Source organism: Pleuronectes platessa, unplaced genomic scaffold (assembly GCF_947347685.1).
Source record: "Pleuronectes platessa unplaced genomic scaffold, fPlePla1.1 scaffold_25, whole genome shotgun sequence".
NCBI classification, from domain to species: domain Eukaryota; kingdom Metazoa; phylum Chordata; class Actinopteri; order Pleuronectiformes; family Pleuronectidae; genus Pleuronectes; species Pleuronectes platessa.
This window is the reverse complement of record NW_026519137.1, coordinates 1,459,335-1,471,188: the sequence shown is the minus strand read 5'-3', so window position 1 is coordinate 1,471,188 and position 11,854 is coordinate 1,459,335. Positions and strand designations below refer to the sequence as shown.

General features: G+C 42.6%; 1 protein-coding gene across 2 annotated transcripts; it reads left to right on the top strand.

The window, feature by feature from the left end:
• The first annotated feature begins 386 nt into the window (after nt 1-386).
• LOC128436429 (uncharacterized) lies at nt 387-8,029 on the top strand. Of its 2 annotated transcripts, XR_008338070.1 has the most exons (3): nt 387-603; nt 714-990; nt 7,899-7,997. XR_008338070.1 is itself a non-coding variant. In XM_053418169.1 (2 exons), exon 1 carries the CDS (start codon nt 1,517-1,519, stop codon nt 7,451-7,453), a length of 5,937 nt encoding a protein of 1,978 aa, XP_053274144.1. In that variant the 5' UTR covers nt 1,019-1,516; the 3' UTR covers nt 7,454-7,788; nt 7,899-8,029. The 2 variants fall into 2 exon arrangements, 1 of the variants encoding a protein (XP_053274144.1); XM_053418169.1 differs by lacking the exons at nt 387-603; nt 714-990 and adding an exon at nt 1,019-7,788 and having other exon boundaries at nt 7,899-8,029.
• Nucleotides 8,030-11,854: the final 3,825 nt, after the last annotated feature.

The window sequence follows — 11,854 nt, the reverse complement described above, 5'->3', positions numbered from 1 at the left end:
TAGATGTATTATCCCTCACTGAGACGTGGCTGCATCCTGATGAATATGTCAGTCTAAATGAATCTACTCCCTCCAGTCATATAAATTCACAGGTTCCCAGAGAATTCGGACGAGGAGGTGGAGTTGCTGCTATTTTTAACCCCAGTCTATCAATTAATCCTAAACTAAACTATAACTCATTTGAATGTCTTGTTCTTCCACGCCAATCCAGGAAACACCAACAGCCAATCATATTTGCTGTAGTTTACCGTGCTCCGGGGGCTTAAACTGAATTATTTACGGAATTCCCCGAGTTTTTTTCAAACCTAGTCCGAAAGACCTATAACATAATTATTGTTGGTGACTTTAATATTCATGTTGACAATAATAAATGTAAGTGCCGGTATTTAAGTTCATGAATGAAAAGGTTAAAATGTAACTGATACAGGCAGTATTTGTATTATTCGCTTCTTGAGGCGGAACTAATGTGCTTTGTTCGTAGCCCCGGGGGCCAAGATCACTGTGACACTGCAAACGGCAGGTGCACGGTGCGCGTTTTGTCACCAAAGCTATAAAACTTGTAATGCACATCAAAACCTCTTTTTACGGCAAGCGGCCAACGAGGTATGTTTATATTAATGTCGACACTGAGCGTCATTTTGTGTTCGCTATATGTGTATAATGTGCTGCGATATGTATGGAAATGTTTGTACTGTGTTTTTACATACTTTCAGTTCTCACGGCGTAACGTGTAAAGCGTGATGGTGTTGATAAGATGGAGAGGGAGAGAGGAGACATGCCACCGCAATAAACGCCCGTTCAAAGGAACCGACCTGTGTCTTGTGTCGTCGTAAGAGGAGCTACAGTGAGAACTCGACTGCTCGGCGCGGGTAGGCGAGACGACGAGACCGCAGCTGTGTGACGACGTGACGGGATCACTCGGCATCGCAGCAGAGCGGAAAAGCAACGCACTTCAATCACTGTCGCCATAGCGGCGGCAATATATGGAAGGTAAACTGTGTCACATGCACAAGTTTCAAGGCAAAGCCAAGAGGTGCTCCACCATCACCTTCAAGTGAAAGCGGTGTGAGAAGTGGCTCAACTAACTTAAAAAGGACTCAGTTCTGTACATAATGTGTGTTGATGTGTGTTACTCCTCTTAAGCAGCTTATTGTATAAGTGCTAAGTGAATGGGAAAGTAATACTTGTAAATTTTGATTTATGAAAATAGCAGTGTTTAAAGGGTGACTGAAGTGAAATTTAAAGGGCCAGTCCACTAATGTGAAAACCTTTTCTTGTGTGAAGTACAAGTATATTTGAGATTTTTGTTGCATCTTTACAAAGGTATTTGTTTTGCTTTTAAATTTGAGTGAAGTGAAAATACTATTTTATTTAATGCAATATGAAAGTCCATATTCAGACCTGCATGGCTACTTTACTGAAAGCCTTCTGTAGCTTACATTTATACATAGCCTAATCTAATCCATTTGAAGCTCAATAGCTACACACATCCCATAGCCATTCAAGTCATCTCAAAATGTCTTACAAAAGTTCAGAGACCTGCCACAAGAATGCCGAATCACCTGCTCAACATGAAGCTACAGACCCTGACTTCCCAGAAGAGGAGAAAAGCCTACGAAGAAGCGAAAGAACAAGAACCTTAACAGAAAAGGGTAGAGAACTTCAAGAGGAAAGGCTAAAGGGTATCCAACGTCGATATAGAGTAATCTATGAGAGGTGGAGGTGTCAGGCAAGAATAGGCAAGGATATATTGACTGATGAGGCATCCAAGGATGAATTGGGTGAGCTTATTGATAACATACAAAGCACATGCACAAAGGTAAAGAACATTTATGAAGAGTTGCGGGAAATACAAACTCCTGAGCCAGACCTGCGGCGCAGAGTTGACACGTGCGTATCGCTTTCAGGATTTATGATTGAAAAGGCAGAAAGGCAGCTTAAAGGGCATACAGCAGAGGAAGAAGAACCCTGGCCTGATGTTGGATCTGTACTCGACTCAACAGGCTCCTTATCAAGACCACTATCTCAAAGATCGAAACGTGGCTCCAACTACACCAGTGTCTGCTCAGTAAAAAGGTATGAGGCTGCAGCTGAAGCTGCTGCATCCCGGGAAGTTTTGGCGGTTTTGGAGGAACAAGAAAGGGAAACAACAGAGCTTCGGAGGCTAGAAACTGAGAATCTAGCCACACAACAAGCAATGCAAGACAGGCGTAAAAGAATCGAAAGGTTAGAAGAAGTTAAGAAGTTTAACGCTGCTAGAGCAAGAGTGAAGGTCTATGAACAAATTGAAGAAAGGTCTGAAGCAAGCAACTCCCTAAATGAAGCATTACGATTAGGAAAAACTCAAGGTCTTCACACTTATGCCCCAAACCCCCCATTCATTCCTCAAGCTCCACCTACTTCAATGCCCATGCCTCAAGCGCAGAACAGCTCAGACTTGGTCAACATGCTAGCAGAAGCTATAAGTGCCAATCGTCTTCCAACACCAGAGCCTGCATTATTCATTGGAGATCCCTTGAAATACAAGGACTGGAAACTCTCCTTTGAAACATTGATAAACAGGAAAAACATCCCAAAGAACGAAAAACTGTACTACCTAAGAAAGTACTTGGGTGGTGCTGCGAAGAAAGCTGTTGAAGGATTCTTCCTACTGGGCACTGAAGTAGCATACGACTCAGCCTGGCAACTGTTGGATAAACGTTTTGGAGACCCATTCATTATTGGGAAGTCCTACAGAGACAAGCTAAGTGCATGGCCAAAAATAAGCTCTAAAGAAGGTTTCGAGCTAAGAGAATTTGCAGACTTCCTCGAGAGCTGTCAAGCCGCAATGCCCCATGTCAAGACATTGGAAGTTCTCAATGACTGCAACGAGAGTCAAAAAATTCTCCTTAAATTGCCAGATTGGCTGGCATCCAGTTGGAACCGCAAGGCAATGGAATACAGACAAGCAAATGCTGAGTACCCTCCATTCAAAGTATTGGTAAACTTCCTGTCAAAGGAAGCAGATCTTGCTTGTGATCCCATATCTTCAATACAAGCGCTCAAGAGTGTGGAAGGTGAAAAACCAAAGCATCCAAGAAGCCAAACCATTCAAGCAAAGACACTGTCCACAAACACAACAGAAAGCAGCATCTCAGAATGTGTATTCTGCAAAAGGAAAGGACATGTACTCGCCAAGTGCAGAAAGTTTGGTGAAAAGACAGTTCAAGAGCGTAACAAGTTTGTGCAAGTAGAGAAGCTTTGCTTTGGATGTTTAGGAAGTGGTCATATTTCAAGAAAGTGTGACAACAAGAGCATATGTGAACGGTGTCAGAAAGGACACCCAACATGTTTACATGATGACAAATTCAAGGATCATCAATGGTCAATGACTCCAAAGGTGGACACCAAAGAAATAGCTGCAACAGCAACTACTAACAGAATCCTACAAGACGGTTCGAGTACACAGACATCCTCAATTGTACCGGTCTGGGTCTCATCCACAAAACAGCCGAATCATGAAGTCCTTGTCTATGCACTCTTAGACACACAGAGCGACACAACTTTCATTCTGGATGAAGTTGCCCAAAACCTCAACACAACCAAAGAGAATGTAAGTCTGAAGCTATCCACAATGTCTACAAGGTCAGCAGTCATAGCTTGTCAGAAACTAACACATCTACAAGTGAGAGGATATGATTCGGAGAAGAGGATTTCATTGCCACCTCTTTTCACACGAGAGTTCATTCCAGCAGACAGGTCACACATTCCAACTTCTGAAACTGCTCATAAATGGACTCATCTGGAGCAATTGGTAGACAAAATTCCACCACCATTGGATTGCGAAGTTGGCCTCTTGATTGGCTATAACTGTCACCAAGCCCTTCTCCCAAGAGAGATTCTGTCTGGAAAAGAGAATCAGCCATACGGACAGTTAACAGACCTGGGCTGGAGCATTGTTGGCTGCTCCAATCAAGCAAGTGACCACGGTGATTCAATAGGAACCAGTCACAAAATGATGGTACGGCAAGTGACCCCTGATGCACAGCCGTCTGCTAGGCTAAAGAGGGAGGTGCACTTTGTGTGCAGAACACATGTTAAAGAGATCAATCCAACAGACATTATCAAAGCTCTCGAATCTGATTTCACAGAGCGTACCACAGATGGTAATCCAATCTCGCAGGAAGACCTCCTCTTCTTGTCAAAAGTGAAAGAAGGTGTAAAGCAGAAGGAAAATGGTCACTATGAACTCCCACTTCCTTTCAAAACAGACAAGCCCAATCTTCCAGACAACAAACAGTGTGCAGTTCACAGGCTCATGTCATTAGAGCGACGACTAAGGAAAAACGAGCAGTATTGCAAGGATTATGTCCAGTTCATGAACGACATAATCGAACGAGGAGATGCTGAGAAAGTTCCACAGTCCGAACTCAATGACCAACCAGCATGGTATATCCCGCATCACGGTGTCTACCACCCCCACAAACCCGGGAAGATCCGTGTGGTTTTCGACTGTTCTGCACGGTTTCAGGAAACCTCTCTAAATGACCATCTCTTGACTGGACCAGACTTGACTAACACCTTAGTTGGAGTGCTTTGTCGATTCAGAAAGGGTCCAATAGCCATAATGTGTGATGTCGAGAGAATGTTTCACCAATTTCACGTTGCAAAGGAACATCAAGACTACCTCAGATTCCTCTGGTGGGATAAAGGCAATCTTGACACAAAACCCTCAGTGTACAGGATGAGAGTACACCTGTTTGGGGCAGCCTCATCCCCTGGCTGCTCCAACTTTGGCCTCAAACATCTGGCATCGCAGGGTCATGGAAAGTTCAGCGAAGAGTCCATCAAGTTCATACAGAGAAGCTTTTACGTTGACGATGGCTTAACAGGTGTAGAGTCAGCGGCGGAAGCCATACATCTGGTGGAAGAGTCAAGAGCTTTATGCAGAACAGGAAACCTACGGCTGCATAAATTTGTGTCCAATGACAAGGAAGTAGTGGAAGCAATACCACTTGAGGAACGTGCGCAAACCAAGGATCAAGACATGGCTCTTGGAGAACCATATATAGAACGAGCACTCGGAGTTCAGTGGTGCGTCGAAGCGGATTATTTCCAGTTTAGAGTTGTGGTTAAGGAAAATCCACTGACAAGGAGAGGTGTTCTTTCGACTGTTGCCTCCATCTATGATCCATTAGGGTTTGTGGCCCCCTTCATCCTAGTCGGCAAACAGATTCTTCAGGCGCTATGCAAAGACAAAGTAGGCTGGGATGAAGATCTCCCTGAACACATTCTTCCGCAATGGGAGGAATGGCTAAGAGATTTGCCTCAGTTGGCAGCGCTGAAGATTCCAAGGAGCTACCTCCCATCAAACTTCGGGAAGGTCATAAGATATGAGCTTCACAGCTTTTCAGATGCAAGTTTTCAAGGCTATGGTGCATGCTCGTATCTTCGAGCAATAAGTGAACTGGGACACATCAGTTGCTCTCTTGTCATTGGGAAGGCAAGAGTAGCTCCTGTCAAACTAACGACCATTCCAAGACTTGAGTTATCTTCAGCTGTGACATCCGTCCGCAACGCAGACCTCATCAAGGGTGAACTTGAGATTGAAGGCCTGCAAGAGTATTACTGGACTGACTCACAGGTGGTCCTCGGCTACGTGAACAACGACGCCAAGAGGTTCCACACATTTGTAGCCAACAGAATCCAACGCATACGATCCAGCACAAGCCCTGAACAGTGGCGACATGTCAGGTCTGAAAGCAATCCAGCCGACCATGCCTCCAGAGGGTTGAGTGCAGTTCAGCTGAAGGAGTCTAATTGGCTTAAAGGACCCAACTTCCTTTGGCAGCAAATTCCGCCATGTGAAGAAGAGAAAGTAGAAGTAGAAACGACAGACCCAGAGCTTCGCAAAGCCTATGCTCATGCAGCTAAGACAGAGGAGGCGAATGCAATGGCAAACCGCTTCACTAAGTTTTCTGACTGGAACAGAGCTGTGAGAGCCATCGCCAGGCTCAAGAGATATGTCAGAGAATTCAAAGGACTTCAACCAAGAACTAATGAAACAACCAATCTCGAAGAAAGAAGAGAAGCGGAAGTTTTCATTATCAAGCTGACGCAAGAAGAAGCCTTTGCTGGCGACATTCAAAGAATCAGGTTCCAGAAAGGAGACATTCGGAGCAAGCACAACAAGTTGCACAGGTTGAATGCCTTCCTGGACAAAAACAATGTTCTCAGGGTGGGAGGACGGTTGTCAAAATCAGCCTTACACCACGACATAAAACATCCTGCAATTCTTCCACGAAAATCTCATGTGTCAGCCCTCCTCATCAAACATTATCATGAGCGAGTATTCCATCAAGGAAGAGGCATGACCATGAACGAATTGCGTGCAAATGGAATATGGGTCTTGGGATGTGGGAATGTGGTCTCCTCACACATTTATAAGTGTGTAAAATGTAGGAGATACAGAAGATCTACAGAGGTGCAACAAATGGCAGATCTGCCGCAAGAAAGGGCTGAAGAATCCCCCCCCTTTACTTACTGTGGTCTTGACTGTTTCGGCCCCTTTATCGTAAAGGAAGGAAGAAAGGAATTAAAACGCTATGGGTTGCTGTTTACCTGCTTATGTTCGAGAGCAGTACACATAGAAACACTCGATGACTTGACAACAGACGCATTCATGAATGCACTTCGAACAGTTATGGCTATCAGAGGACCTGTGCGCCAAATAAGATGTGATCAGGGAACAAACTTCATGGGCGCTAGGAGAGTCCTTTCTGAGTTGCTCAAAGGAATAGATCCTGAACGTCAGCGAGCATTCGGCTGTGAATTTGTGCTGAACGTCCCATCAGCTAGCCACATGGGTGGGGTCTGGGAGCGTCAGATTCGGACAGTCCGAAGCATCTTGATGGTTATGCTTGACCAAGCCGCAAGCAGACTCGACACCACAACTTTGAGAACGTTTCTTTACGAAACGATGGCTATAATCAATAGCAGGCCACTAAGTGTTGAGCATCTTAATGATCCTACTGGTCCGGAGCCCCTCACTCCAAACCACATACTGACCATGAAATCCTCAATCATTCTGCCACCTCCAGGACAGTTTTGCAAGGAAGACCTGTACCTGTGCAAAAGGTGGAGAAAGGTGCAGTTCTTAGCCAATGAGTTTTGGCAAAGATGGAAGCGAGAATACCTGCTGAACCTCCAACAACGACGGAAATGGCAAAAAATATCAAGGAACTCGCAAATAGATGACATTGTGATCCTTCAAGAAGATGGCTCACCAAGGAATGAATGGAAGCTTGCTAAAGTTGTGGAAGTGTATCCCAGTGCAGATGGCATGGTACGGAAACTGAAACTTCTAGTTAGCGACACTACATTTGACAAAGGCAAACCACTCACTAGATCAGTTCATCTTGAGAGGCCTATACACAAGGTAGTCACCTTACTTGAGGCCAGCTCAATCACATAAGGTCACTTTCAATGATGCTTAAGAACATTTTTTTGTTTATTCCACTTATATTTTGTTGTACCGGAAAATCCCACATTTAGGTGGATGAGTGATTTGGTGGGAGTGTAAGTGCCGGTATTTAAGTTCATGAATGAAAAGGTTAAAATGTAACTGATACAGGCAGTATTTGTATTATTCGCTTCTTGAGGCGGAACTAATGTGCTTTGTTCGTAGCCCCGGGGGCCAAGATCACTGTGACACTGCAAACGGCAGGTGCACGGTGCGCGTTTTGTCACCAAAGCTATAAAACTTGTAATGCACATCAAAACCTCTTTTTACGGCAAGCGGCCAACGAGGTATGTTTATATTAATGTCGACACTGAGCGTCATTTTGTGTTCGCTATATGTGTATAATGTGCTGCGATATGTATGGAAATGTTTGTACTGTGTTTTTACATACTTTCAGTTCTCACGGCGTAACGTGTAAAGCGTGATGGTGTTGATAAGATGGAGAGGGAGAGAGGAGACATGCCACCGCAATAAACGCCCGTTCAAAGGAACCGACCTGTGTCTTGTGTCGTCGTAAGAGGAGCTACAATAAAGATAGCCTTAGTGTAGCATTAATTTCGATACTAGATTCAATTGGTTTCAGTCAGTGTGTACACCAACCTACTCATTGTTGTAACCACACACTTGACCTTGTATTATCATACGGTGTCGGAATTGAACATTTAACAGTACTCTGATCACCCAGGATCAGTTTACCAAAATAATCTCAGGTTCTAAACCAACAACCTGTATCTTAGACGACATTGCCCTTGCTTTCAATGAAACAGTCAGGAACTGGTGAGTGATCTTCGATCCTGATTTGTCCTTTAATTCTCACCTACAACTAATTTCTAGGACCGCCTTTTTCCACTTGCGTAATATCTAAAAAATCAGACATGTACTTCGCAAAAAGATGCAGAAAAACTAGTCCACGCCTTTGTTACATCCAGACTGGACTATTGTAATTCATAACTATCATGCTCCAGCAGTAAGTCGTTAAAAAATCTGCAGCTTGTCCAAAATGTTCTTCAATGATACTGAAACAACCCTTAAGTTATTTATCTTTGAATACATGTAAATGTATATTTGTGTCCCCTTTAGGAGTAAGAGGAGGTATCCACCCCTTTAACATATCAATATTTAATGGAATCATATTTAGTGGCTTGTGTTTATATACACGGTATATGCATATAGATCTATATATCTATATATATATCCCCTGATGCTGTCAGAACACATGAACCTGCTGAATGTTGCATCAGTAAAGATACAGACACTGATGCACATGTTTTTATCTCATTACACCAGGATCACTGGTCTTATTATAAAATCTGTACAACAGAGAACTTCTGTCTCACGTTTCTTCTTTATTCTATTCTACTTGTTTTCATGTTCATATACAGTTCTTCCGCCATCTGCAGGCAGACGTCACCACTGACTCTGATTCTTTCAGTTCATGAGGAGTTTGTTTTCAATGTGTTTCTCTATAATTTGTTTAAGTCTTGACATTTTAAGTAAAAAGCCTTGATATTATGTATATTAGGATTTGGCTCTATTTGTAACCGGTCTATCCTTTGTGGTCTACCTGCGTTGTGTGTCAGTTTGTGAAGTAGAAGACCGGGACAGGACTTGTATCACTACTGAATTTGTCTGTTATGTTGAAGCCACAGTTCATGTGATTGAACCGTTTTTTTATTTAACACAAGTACTGAGTACATTGTACAAAGACCTTTTCCTTATAAATCAAACACGACACTTTGGTGAATTAAGGTTTTCAGTCATCAAATGTTGTCTTAGACACATAATGAGATTATTGACTCATATCTTAACAATCAATGATTGATTGGATTCAAACCAAAATGTAAAAGCCCTGTGATTAATTTCAAATTACAACAAAACATTCATCAAAGTGTTCTTGTGTGATTACAATACTGTGCGTGTTGCTGCTGGGACTTTCTATATCATATCTGCCAGTCGTGCACATTACAACAGAATTTACTGATGCAACATTCAGCAGGTTCTTGTGTTCTGACAGCATCAGGGAATATATATACATATAGATATATAGATCTATATGCATATACTGTGTGTATATACACACAAGCCACTAAATATGATTTTATTAAATATTGAAATTGAAAATCGTTATTTGTATATCCCATATTCACAAATCACAATTTGTCTCATAGGGCTTCAACATGGTCTGACATCCTCTGTCCTTAACCATCAGCAAGAGTAAGGAAAAACTACTAAAACCCTTTTACAGGGTAAAAATATGTAGAAACCTCAGAGAGAGCCACATGTGAGGGATCCCTCTCCCAGGACTGACAGAAGGGCAATAGATGTCAAGTGTACGAAAACATCATCAAGATTAAAGTTTTTAGCAGCATTAGTGAGGGTAAACATTTTGAAGGATAACTTCAAAACTATATGTCAAGCAGTCCTGCTGCAACTAAATGCTTCCTAGTTTAGAACATAGGACAAGTAACGTTCTGCCGCACTAATTAGCTCTAACTATAAGCTTTATCAAATAGGAAGGTTTTAAGCCTACTTTTAAACATACAGATGGTGTCTGCTTCCCGAACTGAAAGTGGTAGATTATTCCACAGCAGAGGGGCTTGATGGCTGAAAGCTCTGGCTCCTACTCTACTCTTTAAAACATAGTCAAATGAAGCAGCAGTTTACAGGGTGAAGGAGTGGGGAATATTAAATTAAATAATATGAATATATGTGAAGTAAGTGTATTTGTATGAGTGGGGGAGCAGAATGTATATGGTGACTGTTCAGAGGGTCAGTGTTGATTGTTCAGAAGCCTAATGGCCTGGAGGAAGAAGCTGTTTGTGTGTCTGGTAGTCCGTGCTCGGATGCTCCGGTAACGTCTGCCAGACAGCAGCAGTGTGAGAAGTCCACAGCCTGTGTGGCTCTGGTCCTTGATGATCTTCAGTGCTCTTCTCAGGCATCTTGTGCTGTAGATGCCTTGCACGGAAGGGAGATGGCAGCCGATGATACCAGGTCAGGTCATCTGTGATGAACACACCGAGGAGCTCACCACCTGGGGTCTGCTCGTCAGGAAGTCCAAGATCCAGTTACACAGGGGGGTTTTAAGACCCAGGCTCCTGAGCTTGGGGACGAGCTTGGCAGGCACAATTGTGTTGAATGCGGAGCTGTAGTCCACGAACATGATCCTCACATATGTGTTGGCCTTCTTCAGGTGGGAGAGGGTGGTGTGTGTTGTCGGGGCGATGGCATCGTCCGTGGATCGGTTTGGGCGGTGAGCAGATGTGGCTTTTGACCAGCCGCTCGAAGCACTTCATGATGGTGGAGGTCAGTGCTACAGGGCGGTAGTCGTTTAAGCAGGTGATGGATGATTTCTTAGGTATGGGGATGATGGTGGCCTGCTTGAAGCAGGAGGGGACTGTCGAGAGATTTAGGGAGAGGTTGAATATGGAGGTGAAGACCTCCGTTAGCTGGTAATAGAGCAGTAATGCTGGTTATGATTTATGACTTTTAATCATAATACTTAATTAGGTGGATTTTATGCTCGCCACAATAGAGCCACCTCCTCGTGTCATAACTAAACTGCAAATTATATTATTTCTATGGTCAGAATCTTGGTCATGTCATTTATTTGTATCAATATATACATTTATTTAGTCAATAAAGTAACATTTTAGTTTTGAGAGCTCAAGATGATCTCTAAACTTATTTTGAGACTGACCAGTGATCCAAAACTCAAAGACGAATCATTTAGAAAATAAACAGACATTAAGAGGAGATCAGGAATTCTTCACTTTTCAATATTCTAACGAAATGCTTGATTGATAATTTAATCAACAAGCTTTTGCTTCTGGATTTTCTAAATGATTATTTTGTCTCCCAAGCCAGCAGTTCAGAGCAAGCTGGAAAGAAAACAAAAGATCACAGACAATTCATCTACACATGTAAAAGATAAGACTGGCAAATTAAAAAATATTAATATCTGACATGGGAAAAATTGTATTTCACATTAGTGAGTCATGAAATTGGATTTTATTCTGAAAGCATCATCAGTCAGAAACTTCAACAGTGGTCAAAATCAGTTTTGGATTTTCCTTCTTTTGGCCACTAGGGGGTAGGCATGTTCCATCATAATCTGGTAATTTTGTGAAAAGGAGTTTCCAACAGAACCCTCTATTCCTCTCTTTTCTTTTTCTGTTCAGTGCTTTTTGAACATGAGAAAACTTTCACAGGTGGGTGTTGGATTACAGAAACTGTATTTTAGAAATGTTTAACACTTTACTCTCTCCTTTTGGTCATTTGACCTATCTATCAGATTCTAAATCTTAGAATAAGATATATTAAAAAATAAAGTTTCCTTCACAGTGTTTTTCTTCT